Genomic DNA, 13,784 nt, shown 5'->3' on the forward strand with positions numbered 1-13,784 from the left:
GCCCTGTGCATATAACAGTCTTAGTGTACAGTGTATAGAACTGGGGGGGGGGGGGAGTGAGCTTGTAAATTGGGCGGGAGCAAAGGATGTTGGAAATGGCAAGAATAGTGCGTTGTGGGAGGGGCGTGGGACAGGTGACAAGAAGGAGTGTTAGGGGTAGAGGGGTTGGCGTGGGTGCAGATACACCCAGCCCTGAGACACCAAGCAAAATCATTTGAATCCAAACAACATGTTTATTGATTATTACAGAATGTCTCTCTGGTGCTTCCCACTCCCTGCCCTCTTCCCACTCTCAGGACACAATAGAGGCTTCCTCACTAAGTATATTTAAGAAACATTTAGATAGGTTTTACATAATAAGGGAATTAAGGGTTATGGGGAAAAGGCAGGTAGATGGAGCTGAGTTTATGGACAGATCAGCCATGATTTTATTGAATGGCGGGGCAGGCTCGATGGGCCGGATGGCTGACTCCTGCTCCTATTTCTTATGTTAATGTTCTTAACACTCATATCATGAAATTTGCTTTTTCTTTATGGCAGCAGTACAGTGCAATACACAAAATTACTACAGTACTGTGCAAAAGTCTTTGGCGCCCCAGGTGTGTGTGTGTGTGTGTGTGTGTGTGTGTGTGTGTGTGTGTGTGTGTGTGTGTGTGTGAGTGTGTGTGTGTGTGTGTGTGTGTGAGTGTGTGTGTGAGTGTGTGTGTGTGTGTGTGTGTGTGTGTGTGAGTGTGTGTGTGTGTGTGTGTGTGTGTGTGTGTGAGTGTGTGTGTGTGTGTGAGTGTGTGTGTGTGAGTGTGTGTGAGTGTGTGTGTGTGTGTGAGTGTGTGTGAGTGTGTGTGTGTGTGTGTGTGTGTGTGAGTGTGAGTGTGTGTGTGTGAGTGTGTGTGTGTGAGTGTGTGTGTGTGAGTGTGTGTGTGAGTGTGTGTGTGTGTGTGTGTGTGTGTGTGTGTGTGTGTGTGTGTGTGTGTGTGTGGAAGACCTTTGCACAAGAGGTCACTGAACGTTACCATACACTACCTCGAGGTTCATGTTCTTGCAGCCATTTACTGGAGAAAAGAAATACAATTCAAATTTACAAATGCAGACAAAGACTGTCAAACAACCAATGTGCAAAAAAAAAGAGAAACTGCACAAATAAAAAATAAATAATACTGGGAACATGAGTTATTAGGAGTTATTGAAAGTGAGTCTGTGGGTCACAGAATCAGTTCAGAGTTGAGGTGAGTGAGGTTATCTATGCTGTTTTGAGAGCCTGGTGGTCAAAGTCGGAATAAAATGTATTACTCAAGTACATATTTGTTATCACATACTTCCTGAGATTTGTGTTCTTGAAGGCAGTTACAGGAAAATAAAGAAATTTATAGAGTTTATGAAAATCTACAAATAAAGCCCATGATTGACTCCATTTCTTGCTGATGTCATTGACTAAAGCGCAGAGGAAGATTGACATCACTGAGGCGAGTGCGGAAGGCAAGTGAGTGTTCAACACTGCCTACCAGCTGGAGACGGTGCTGCTGTTGCTGGAGGACGGTGTCTACATGTGACAGTCTCTCTCTCGCTCACTGCTCCCAAAGGAAGGTCCCGGCGTTCGAATGGCCTCTCTCTCCCTCGACGGTGCTGGAGCAGGCTTTATTGATGCGGTTTGTGGATTGGACTGTAGTTCACAGTATGATGTGTCTATCTTTTGCTATTTTTTGTGCAACTTCTGGATTGGGGCGGCTTGAGCTGATCTGATAACGGGTTCTTTCAACTTGGCCCTTTTATATTCGCCACTTTCATTCCTTATTTTTGTTGCCATTTTGCATGATCCATTTTTTTGCGAGGGTGGGGGTGGATGTTTTTCTTTCAACGTATTCCGTGGCTTTGCTTGTTTTGCAGCTGTCTATGGGGACAACAACTCCCAGGGAAGCATACTGCGTAGGTACTGTGAATCCTTGAAGAGTGACAAGCCACAAATGTGAAAAAGACAAACCGTGCAAATAAAAAGAACAAAAGGAACTGATGGTAGACTTCTGGAGAGGGGAGTCGGAGGTCCACAAGCCAGTAATCATTCGAGGATCAGAGATGGAGAGGGCCAGCAACTTTAGGTTCCTGGGTGTAACTATTCAGAGGACCTGCCCTGAACCCAGCACACAAATGCAATAATGAAGAAAGCACAAGAACATCTCTACTTCCTTAGGAGTTCGAGAAGATTTGGTACATTGACTGGCTGCATCACAGCTTGGTATGGAAACATCAATACCCTTCAATGGAAAATCCTAAAAAAAGTAGCAGGTTCAACCCAGTACTTTCACGGGTAAAGGCCGCCCCTCCATCTACCTGAAACACTGTCGGAGGAAAGCAGCATCCATCATCAGAGATCCCCACCACCCAGGCTGTTCTCTTTTCTTACTGCTGCCATCAGGTAAAAGGTACAAGAGCCTCAGGACTTGTAACACAGGTTCAAGGACAGCTACTACCCCTCACCACCAGGATCTTGAGCAAAAGGGGATAAGTTCACTCACTTGTCTCTCTATTGAGATGTTCCCACAACCAGTGATCTCACTTTAAGGACTCTTCATTTCATGCTCTCATTATTCATTGCTATTTATTTATATTTGCACTTGCAGTGTCTGTTGTTTTCTGCACTCTGGTTGATCTTTCATTGATCCTTTTGTAGTTACTTTTCTATAGATTTGCTGAAAATTCCCGCAGGAAAATGAATCTCAGGGTTGCTTGTGGGGACATATAAGGACTTCGATAATAAATTAGCTTTGAACTTTAAGTACTCAGAATACAGAATTGTAAAGAGGTCAGAGCTGATGCAGTTTCACCAGAGCTGCATCAAAACTTTGCCAATTTTAAACTTCATGCCCTTTACACCAATATTCCAGGGCTGTAGTGCTGGGAGAAGTTACAGCAGAGTGACTGCAGTGTTGCTAAGAAACAGATTCATTGTCGGAATACTTACATCTGTGTTTTGGCCGCAGGAGGTAAACATAATCTGTAAAATAAAGTGTGATACTTAGAAATTCAATTAATGAGTGGTCAGTCCTTGGAAATAAACCAGCCCCAACCCCCCACCCCGCCTGCCAAGAGTAACAGACTGACTGCCTGACCTGCAGATAATTTCCTCGCTCCTCATCACTCTGTAGTTCCAACAGATCGTCGATGTTCACCTCCTCTGGCATCTTGTCTGCCTGCAGAGAGAAAAATTCAACTTAGCCTTGTTCTGTTTGCCCCCCCCCACTTCCCACAATCCCTGAGAATTCACCTCAGGGTCACCCAGACCGGAACCCCCAAAGATTTTGCAACAACTCACATTGGACAAAAAGATTTTACTTCCTGAATACTTCTGCGTGTATCTTATGGATTTTGAACTGCTGATCATGAAAATCACAATGAAATTTCCTGATCACACACTATTTTTTTAATCACCAATAATTGCTATTTCAATTCATAATTCAAGGCAGAATAACTGATGCCAGGATTAAGGAAGGAATTTTAGTTGGTCCACAGATCAAACATGTCATCAGTGACGGGCAATTTGAAGAACTTCTGGTGGGACCAGAGAAAATCACATGGAAGGCTTTCAAGATGTTGTTCTGGAAACTACAGAGCATCAAACTACATGCAGATGGTTGGCAACATGCTTCAGGCATGCAAAACCATGAAACACAACATGTCACTGAAAATTTATTTTCTGCATTCCCATTTAGACTTCTTCCCTGCAAATCTTGGTGCTGTCAGTGACGAGCATGGTGAAAGGTTTCATTGCCGTCATGGGGAAACGGTATCAGGGCAACTGGAATCCATCAATACTGGCTGATTATTGTTGGACACTTAAGTGAGAAGCTTCAGACACTGAGTACAAATGAAAATCATCAACAAAACATCTTTAGCTCAGTTAAAATATTGCAAAGCATCAGCACTCTTATGCAATTAAATGCATTATCTATATACTACTAAAACTCTCACGCTCTGTCTGTCTGTGACCTCCAATTAGCGCAAACGGTGCATTACAGCGGCATTTTTTTTGGCTACATCGACTTAAAATGCACTAACTTACAGAATGCAGGAAAAGTTCAGGGTTATATACTTGTATAAAATTGCTCACTCGCCAAAATCAACAGCCCCGCTTTCACCCAAGAGCCGATGTCTGTCATGATGGAAACCGCGATGCGACACCACGACGCACGCACACGGCCAGCCTCACCAGCACCTCACGATGCTCACGGAGCTGATTCTACCTTCCATGGAAACCGTGACGCCACACCACGACGCACGCACACGGCCAGCCTCACCAGCACCTCACGATGCTCACGGAGCTGATTCTACCTTCCATGGAAACCGTGACGCCACACCACGACGCACGCACACGGCCAGCCTCACCAGCACCTCACGATGCTCACGGAGCTGATTCTACCTTCCATGGAAACCGTGACGCCACACCACGACGCACGCACACGGCCAGCCTCACCAGCACCTCACGATGCTCACGGAGCTGATTCTACCTTCCATGGAAACCGTGACGCCACACCACGACGCACGCACACGGCCAGCCTCACCGGCGCCTCACGATGCTCACGGAGCTGATTCTACCTTCCATGGAAACCGTGACGCCACACCACGACGCACGCACACGGCCAGCCTCACCGGCGCCTCACGATGCTCACGGAGCTGATTCTACCTTCCATGGAAACCGTGACGCCACACCACGACGCACGCACACGGCCAGCCTCACCGGCGCCTCACGATGCTCACGGAGCTGATTCTACCTTCCATGGAAACCGTGACGCCACACCACGACGCACGCACACGGCCAGCCTCACCAGCACCTCACGATGCTCACGGAGCTGATTCTACCTTCCATGGAAACCGTGACGCCACACCACGACGCACGCACACGGCCAGCCTCACCAGCACCTCACGATGCTCACGGAGCTGATTCTACCTTCCATGGAAACCGTGACGCCACACCACGACGCACGCACACGGCCAGCCTCACCAGCACCTCACGATGCTCACAGCAACACCAGCCACAGCAAAAGGGCAGGGCTATCACGTCCACTTAGGAGAGCGCCAACCACATCACCAAGAATAATCAGAATCCTGGAGGCTTTGCTGTTACTGCTTCGTATCTTCTATCCAGCATTAGGGTGAAAAAATATGGACACCCTAATTATGCCACGTGGAAAGAGAAGGGGGACATTACGGTCAAGAGATGACGCCAAACGTTGTCGGGAAGCGGCAAAGAGAGGGAGAGAACAGGAATCGGATGAGGCCAGGGTTGCACGACTCCAGGATCAAAGAGTCAGGACAAAAAAGATGAGAAAGAGACAGAGGAGGAGAGGCACGCACGTCTCCAGAATGACAAAAACAGACAGGGGAAGGGGAGAGAGGGAGAGACAGAGGAGGAGAGGTACGCACGTCTCCAGAACGACAAAAACAGACAGAGGAAGGGGAGAGAGGGAGAGACAGAGGAGGAGAGGTACGCACGTCTCCAGAACGACAAAAACAGACAGAGGAAGGGGAGAGAGGGAGAGAGGGAGAGACAGAGGAGGAGAGGCACGCACGTCTCCAGAACGACAAAAACAGACAGGGGAAGGGGAGAGAGGGAGAGAGGGAGAGACAGAGGAGGAGAGGCACACACGTCTCCAGAACGACAAAAACAGACAGAGGAAGGGGAGAGAGGGAGAGAGGGAGAGACAGAGGAGGAGAGGCACGCACGTCTCCAGAACGACAAAAACAGACAGAGAGGGAGAGAGGGAGAGAGGGAGAGACAGAGGAGGAGAGGCACGCACGTCTCCAGAACGACAAAAACAGACAGGGGAAGGGGAGAGAGGGAGAGAGGGAGAGACAGAGGAGGAGAGGCACGCACGTCTCCAGAACGACAAAAACAGACAGGGGAAGGGGAGAGAGGGAGAGACAGAGGAGGAGAGGCACGCACGTCTCCAGAACGACAAAAACAGACAGAGGAAGGGGAGAGAGGGAGAGACAGAGGAGGAGAGGCACGCACGTCTCCAGAACGACAAAAACAGACAGAGAGGGAGAGAGGGAGAGAGGGAGAGACAGAGGAGAAAAGATCAACTTGAGAATATGCGCCAAAGAGTAATTATTGCAAGAGTTGCTGAAGATGACAGTGGCCGCTTTCAATGACAATACATCCACAGAGAAAGGGCAAGGCAAAGTGCATGATTCATGGAGAGGAGAACTATCAATCATCCAAATATCATGATTGATGACAGGCATCATGGTCAAACTCTTCTGTATTTCCAAGAGAAACTTCAGAACTTGGGCAAAACACTTGAAGAATATAACCTGCCAATACCAAAAAATGGTACAATTACTCAAAGTGCTGGCAATTATTGCAGGAACTACAATACAACAGAGATGAACAGCAGGAATTTGTTTCACAGGAGCAGCCCCTATTCGATTATGATCAGAGAGAAGGATATGAATATGTGTGCAACTGCTTGGAAAGGAATCTCTCTTCAATGATTTTCATTGATGCACCAGGAGGAACGGACAAGACGTTTATCATCAACTTGATCCTCGCCAAAGTTAGAGGAGATGGAGGTGTTGCTATGTCAGGTATGGCAGCAACATTGATGCCTGGTGGTAGGACAGCGCATTCAAGATTCAAAATACCCCTCAAAGTCAATGAAGATGCCCTTTGTAACATCAATAAAAAAAAACCAATAATGCAAATTTACTCCAAACTGTGAGGCTTATTGTCTGGGATGAGTGCCCCATGATTAGGAGGGAGAGCTCTGAAGCCATGGACTTGACTCTTGTGACGTATGCGGCAAGAATGAGGCCTTCGGGGGTATTTTAACCATTTGCTGTGGCAATTTCCATCAGCTTCTAGCAGTTATGAAATGCGGAAATGATGCTGATGTGGAGAATTCATGCATTAAAAATCCTACTTATGGAGAAGCTTCATCAAGTTTCAATTGAAGAGAAACATGCAATTGAGTGAGGGAGAAGGATGATATTCTGAGTTCTTATTGGATGTAGGAGAAGACAAGATTGAGAAATATGAAAACAATGAAGTCGAATTACCTGAAAATATGATTCTGCCAGCAAAAGCTATGAAAGAATGGATTGATTTCAACTACCCGACATTCGACAATCCTGTAGAACTGTTCTCGAGGAATTCTATCTTAGTTCCTCTCAATGAAATAATGCGAAAAATAAACTTCACATGCATTAGACACTTCCCTGGAATCATGAAAGAATACTGTTCTTTCAAAGCCGTAAGTGAAGGAGCTAACACCACTCATTTTCCAACAGAATTCCTTGATTCGGTCAAACTCTCTGGATTGCTGCCACATAAACTGGAATCGAAGAGGGGATCTCCCATCATTTCAATGAGGAACTTGGATCCACCAAGGCATTGCAATGGAACGCGAATGATGGTGGAAGAACTGCACGACAATCACATCGTAGCAAAGATAAACATTGGTGCGTTCGAAAATGACATTGTCATGATCCCAAGAATTACTCTCAATTTATCAGAAGGGGAAGATGTCCCTCCTCATAGGAGCCAGTTCCCAATACAGTCATGCTTTGCTATGACTGTACATAAGGTGCAAGGACAAACCATTGAAGATGTGGTGAGCAAGCACGAGGAAATCTGCAGATGCTGGAAATTCAAACAACAACACACACAAAATGCTGGTGGAACACAGCAGGCCAGGCAGCATCTATAGGGAGAAGCACTGTCGACGTTTCGGGCCGAGACCCTTCGTCAGGACTAACCGAAAGGAAAGCGACTTTCAAATCTATAGTAAGAGCTAACCAAAAGGATCTTCCCTTCCAGTTAGTCCTGACGAAGGGTCTCGGCCCGAAACGTCGACAGTGCTTCTCCCTATAGATGCTGCCTGGCCTGCTGTGTTCCACCAGCATTTTGTGTGTGAGGATGTGTGATTTATCTGGAGAAACCGGAATTCCAGCACGGTCAGCTGTATGTGGCTTTAAGCCAGGGAAAAAGAAATGAAAACATTAGAATATTCTTGAAGGGTTACAGATCAACCAGAAATGTTGTCATCAAAAGTGTCCTTCGTTAAATGAGGAGGAGCTATATTTCTCTTGCTACGAGTCTTTCTTCTTTAATAAACTGAGTTTTTCTTCTTTATATTCAATAGGTTAATTGCTTGTTTCTCCAAATTCCGACATGATACAAGTGGTCTGAAAGTATATTTGTTTTCAGCTTCAAGCAGTCTACCAGAAACAGAAAAATCTGAGGAAGCAACACTTGAGAAAAAATTGTTGTCCAGTGTTATCTGGAGTCTTTAAGCTTCTAGCGGGTTACCCAGACCCACATCACTCTCCCTCTGCACAAATACAATGTTACACATCTGTGTGGCAAAGTACATACACGTCACCGTTTACAACTCTGTCATTCATTTTCCTGTGGGCAAACTCAACAAATCTACAGAATAGTGACTCTTAACAGGATCAATGAAAGATCAACCAGAGTGCAGAAGACAACAAACTGTGCAAATGCAAATGTAAATAAATAGCAATAAATAACAAGAACATGAGATAATGGGATAAAGAGTCTTTAAAGTGAGATCATTGGTTGTGGGAACATCTCAATGGATTGGCAAATGAATATAGTTGTTCCCTTTTATTCAAGAGTTTGATGGTAAAATGCAGCCACACTCTGGTTAAACCAGGAGAGGGTAACCAGTGGCCTCAGACCCCGGTGAGAAAGGGACATGCCTGTCCCAGCAGGCAAAGTCAGCTCCGGCAGACTGGACGGATGAGATCTACGGTGAGATCCAACAGCCAGGAAGGTCGTCCTGCAACGCTCCGCGGAGAGCGAAGGGCCTGACGAGGCACAGAAGACGTCACAGTCGTCCACAGAAACCAGGGAAGACCCCAGTTTGTGACGCTTTCATACCACTGGACCTGATTCCGAGGTCGAGAGAGTGGAACCGTCCCAAGCCCGGCTGGAGGAGAGTTGGGCACAGGGCTAGCAACCCCACCCCGTAAAAACCCAGAGCTACAGACTGGCGAAGAATACAGCACAATACAGATCGGTTTCAGGATACGGGCTGAGAAATGGCAGATGGAGCTTAACCCAGATAAGTGTGAGGTGTTGCACCTCGGTAGGGAAAATGCAAGGAAACAGTACACTGTCGCTGGGCAGAGAGACCTTGGGGTCCAAGTCCATAGCCCCTTGAGATTGGCCGCACAGGTACGATGAGGTGGTTAAGAAGGCTTATGGAATGCTTGCTCTTGTTTGTTGAGACACTGAGTTCAAAAGTCACACGATTACGTTGCAACTTTATGAAACTCTGGTTAGGCTCCATCTGGAGTATTGTGCACAGTTCTGGTTACCCCACTACAGGAAGGATGCTGAAGCTTTGGAGAGGGTGCAGAAGAGGTTGACCAGGGTGCTGCCTGGTTTAGAGGGCCAGATAAACTTGGGTTGTTTGGTCTGAAGGCTGAGGGGAGATCAGATAGAGGTTTACAAGATTATGAGAGGCATCGATAGAGTGTACAGAGAGTATGTTCCCCAGGGTAGAAATGTCTAATACTAGAAGGCGAGGGGTGGTGAATACTTGAACGTGAGGGGGGTACCAGGGGGATTTGAGGTACCAGAGGGATGTGTTCCACAGAGAAACTAATAGAAGCTGCAAAGACTTCATTCCCTGGGAGAGAATTTCCGATGGGCTACACCTGGAGACAAAGTGAAAGGCTGGCCCAAGGTTGAGGACTCTGACGAGCTGCCATCGGTAGCCGATGCCGTAGTAGAAGCGCTGGGGCTTCAATAAGTAAGGAATTCCCTTCTGACGCAAACAATCAAACACGAAGCAGGCATGAGAACTTTTAGAGACATGGTTCTGACAACTCACTAAACAAACATCGAAATATGAACCCCTAAGAGCCAAAGAAATGCGAGCCAATAGATTTCAAAGGTCAACTGAAAGGGTAGCCAATCAGGACAGGCTGTGAGGAGGTCAGCTGAAGGGGTAGCCAATCAGGACAGGCTGTGAGGAGGTCAGCTGAAGGGGTAGCCAATCAGGACAGGCTGTGAGGTGGTCAACTGAAGGAGTAGCCAATCAGGACAAGGCTGTGAGGAGGTCAACTGAAGGGGTAGCCAATCAGGACAGGTTGTGAGGAGGTCATGGCTCTATTTGCCGCACTATTGTGCTGTTTTGTATTATTTTACAACACTGAACAGAACAGGACAGGATGTTGTGCTGACCTATTAACTCATTAATATCAATCTTAACTCTTCTCTCCTACATAGCCCTTTATCTTTCTTTCTAAGATTCTCCCTAATGTACCTGCCACCACCAGCACCGGGCAGCGTGTTCCAAGCACTCAACACTCTGTGTGGAGAAAAACTTAACTCTGACACCCCCATATACTTTCCACCAATCACCTTAAAATTATGCTCCCTGGTATTGGCCATTTCCACCCTGGGAAAAAGTCTCTGGCTATCCTCTCGATCTGTGGCTCGTATCATCTTGGACACCTCTAATAAGTCACCTCTCATCCTCCTTTTCTCCAAAGAGGAAAGCCCGAACTCACTCAGGCTGTCCTCTCCAGACAGGCTCTGCAGTCCAGGATCAGGGTTACACTCACCGGCAGAGGCAGCAGCAGTACGATGCAATACATAAAAATATATTATAGATTACAATAAGAAAAAAAATATACAAAATAAATTGCATGGTGCAAAAAGAGTCTAAATATAGTGAGTTAGTGCTCGTGAGTTCATTGTCCACTCAGAAATCTGATGGCAGAGGGGAAGAAGATGTTGCTAAAATGTTGAATGTGTTCTCTTCAGGCTCCTGTTCCTCTTCTCTGATGATCGCAATGAGAAGAGGGCATGTGCTAGGTGACGGAAGTCCTTAATGACGGATTCTGAAGTGTCACCTTTTGAAGTTAATACTGCGGAGGCGCGAGCCCGTGATGGAGCTGGCTGAGATTACAACTCCCTGATCCTGTGCAGACCAGATAGTGGTGCAGCAGTCAGAAAGCTCACCACAGTTCATCTGGAGAAATCTGCCAGAGCCAAGTGAAGTGAATTCTGCACGTACAGCCCCAGGACTCGCGCCACCAGGTTCAGCAACAGTTATCACCCCTCAAAACCAAGGAGTGTAACTTCACTCATCCACACTTTCAAAGACTTTTCATCCCCTGTTTTCAATATTTATTGCTTATTTATTTACTATTATTATTTTTTTCTTTTCATGTTCTATTTGCACAGTTTGTTGTCTTTTGCACACTAGCTGTTTATCCGTCTCTGTCATGTGGGGTCTTTCATTGATTCTATTATGGTTAGTATTCTATCATGGATTTATTGAGAATGCCCGCAAGAAGATCAAACTCCAGGTTGTACAATGCTGTGCAAAGGTATATAATATATATGTGTGTGTTTGTATTTACCGTGAATGCCTGCAAGAGAGTGAATCTTTCTGGTGACACATCTGTACTTTGATAATAAATTTACTTTGAATCCCCCTGCCCCAAGCATTTTAATGGATAACTCCCATGGTTAACTGTCTCTTTCTTAACCAGGTTCATTGGCTGTGTGGGTGATGATTTCGATGATGGAAACTATTAAACATCTCCCCACCCGCCACCCCGCCAAGCAGACTGTGTTGTGACACCAGCAGTAGAGTTTAATAGAGAACAGATGGGATTTCTGGTTTAACTTGCTTCTAGTTTGAGTACACACTTCCAGCCTAACAACAATTAAATCAAGATGTTTTAAACAAATAAAGTAAATCGCCATTAATCAAAAGAAACACTGTGTTTCATTGTGTAATTCAAGACAACGGCAATATTCATAAAATGCTCAGACACCCTGTACGGGTCTTTGTGCGTGTGATTACCAGAGGTTTCATCCTGAGCCTCATGCAGGTGGGTGCCCACGTTCAACTTGTTCAAATCGTTCAATTTAATATCAGAGAATGTATAAAGTATACAATCTGAAATTCTTACTCTGCACAGATATCCACTAAACAAGAAACTCCATAGAGTGAATGGTAGAAACATCAGTAACCCAAAACACCCCCTCCAACACTCCCCTTCCCCACATCGCAAACAACAGCAAAGCCCCAAAGAGATGCTGAGCTAGAGTCCATCAAAAACTACACTTCAGTATCTCAAACAGGCTCTCTCTCTCTCTCTCTCTCTCTCTCTCTCTCCAGCGGGGGAGAGAGGTGTTGCTCCTGCGAGAGCCGGGAGCCGGCAGCTTGCTGTTCCGACGTTACAATCTCCTGTGTCGCTTGTCCGAACCCACAGCTTGAGGCGTGACGGGTTCTCACTCTCCGTCAAGGAGAGAGAGTGAGACAACGCCGGAGTACAGCGGCCTTCTTCCCACAGCAGCGCACACCGCTTGCTGGTCTGATGTCTCCATGGCACTTCAGTCGGTGAAATTGGCGAGAAATTGGGCCATCTGTGGGGTTGCTAATGGACATATCAACTTGGAGCAGGAGTCGGCCATCGGAATCACCTACCCACCTGCCTTATAGACATGGGAACCGAATTAGGCCGCTCGCCCCATCGAGTCTGCTCTGTCATTCTATCATGGCTGATTTATTAGTCCTCTCAACCCTATTCTCCTGTATTCTCCCTGTAACATTTGACACTCCTACTAATCAAGAACCTATCAACCTCCTCTTTAAATGTACCCAATAACTTGGCCTTCAAGTTATCGAGTCTGCTCCGCCATTTCATCCTGGCTGATCCATTTTCCTTCTCAGCCCCAATCTCCTTCCTTCTCCCTGTATGCTTTCATACCTTGACTAATCAAGAATCTGTCAAACTCTGCTTTCAATATACCCTATGACTTGGCCTCACCACAGCTGCCTCTGGCAATGAATTTCACAGATTCACCACCCTCCGGCTAAAGAAAGTCCTCCTCATGTCAGTTCCAAAAGGATGTCCCTCTATTCTGAGGCTGTGCCCTCTGGTCCTAGAGTCACCCACTGTAGGAAACATCCTCTCCATATCCCCTTTATCCAGGACTTCCAATGTCTGATAGGTTTCAATGATATCCCTCCTTAATCTTCTAAACTCCAGCGAGGACCAGGTGAGAGCCATCAAATGCTCCTCATACATTAACCTGGAACCATTCTTATGATCCTCCTCTGGACCCTCTCCAATGCTACCACTCACTTCTCACTGCTCACAATACTCCAAGTGAGACCTCAGCAGTGTTTTATAAAGCCTCAGAACCCTTAATTCCCCTAACAATGCAAAAATCAGTGTTTTTGATATATTTTATGAGTTAGCCTCTACTCCTTCTGAGCAGAGAGTTCCACAAATTCACGAGTCTCCTCATCACCGTCCTAAGAAAACAGCGCCCAACATGGGGCCCAAATCCATGACCCCGAGATTGAGTCTCATGCTTTAGAGTTGGAAATGACTAAATCCCCACTCTTGATTAAAGAGAATTACTGAACTGGTAAAACTTTACGGCTTGTATTTATTACTGGCACATATGCCAGGATGTGTTTCTGGTTTCCGGTCGCTCCCTGTTGCTGCCATTTTGTGAGATTTTTGATCGTGATGGACTAGCTAGGCAGCCTGAAGTTCATGAAAGACACAGTGCTAGATTGAACCGAACAGAGTTGAAACAAATACGCCTGGACTGTTACAATGACTTTGTGGTTTGACGTTTTATATTCTATGTTCATTGCTCATTTTTTTTCTGCCATTTGTGCGATTTGTTCCGTTTTTGTGCATTGGGGGTTTGATGTTTTTCCTTGAACGGGTTCCATGGTGCTTCTTTGTTTCGTAGCTGATGATGAATCTCAGGGTTGTGTACTGCA

The 13,784-nt window shown here is 46.1% G+C and overlaps 1 protein-coding gene across 1 annotated transcript in view; it reads right to left on the minus strand.

Moving 5' to 3' along the window:
• Positions 1–13,784, minus strand: part of ppp1r14ab (protein phosphatase 1, regulatory (inhibitor) subunit 14Ab) — an 89,135-nt gene that overhangs the window by 16,117 nt on the left and 59,234 nt on the right. Inside the window, exons 2-3 of the mRNA XM_059985009.1 lie at positions 3,102–3,182; positions 2,954–2,986 (exon numbers count right to left, since the gene is read on the minus strand). Coding sequence (XP_059840992.1) covers positions 2,954–2,986; positions 3,102–3,182 — 114 coding nt within the window. The remainder of the gene's footprint in view (positions 1–2,953; positions 2,987–3,101; positions 3,183–13,784) is intronic.

Source organism: Hypanus sabinus, chromosome 11 (genome assembly GCF_030144855.1).
Source record: "Hypanus sabinus isolate sHypSab1 chromosome 11, sHypSab1.hap1, whole genome shotgun sequence".
Taxonomy (NCBI): domain Eukaryota; kingdom Metazoa; phylum Chordata; class Chondrichthyes; order Myliobatiformes; family Dasyatidae; genus Hypanus; species Hypanus sabinus.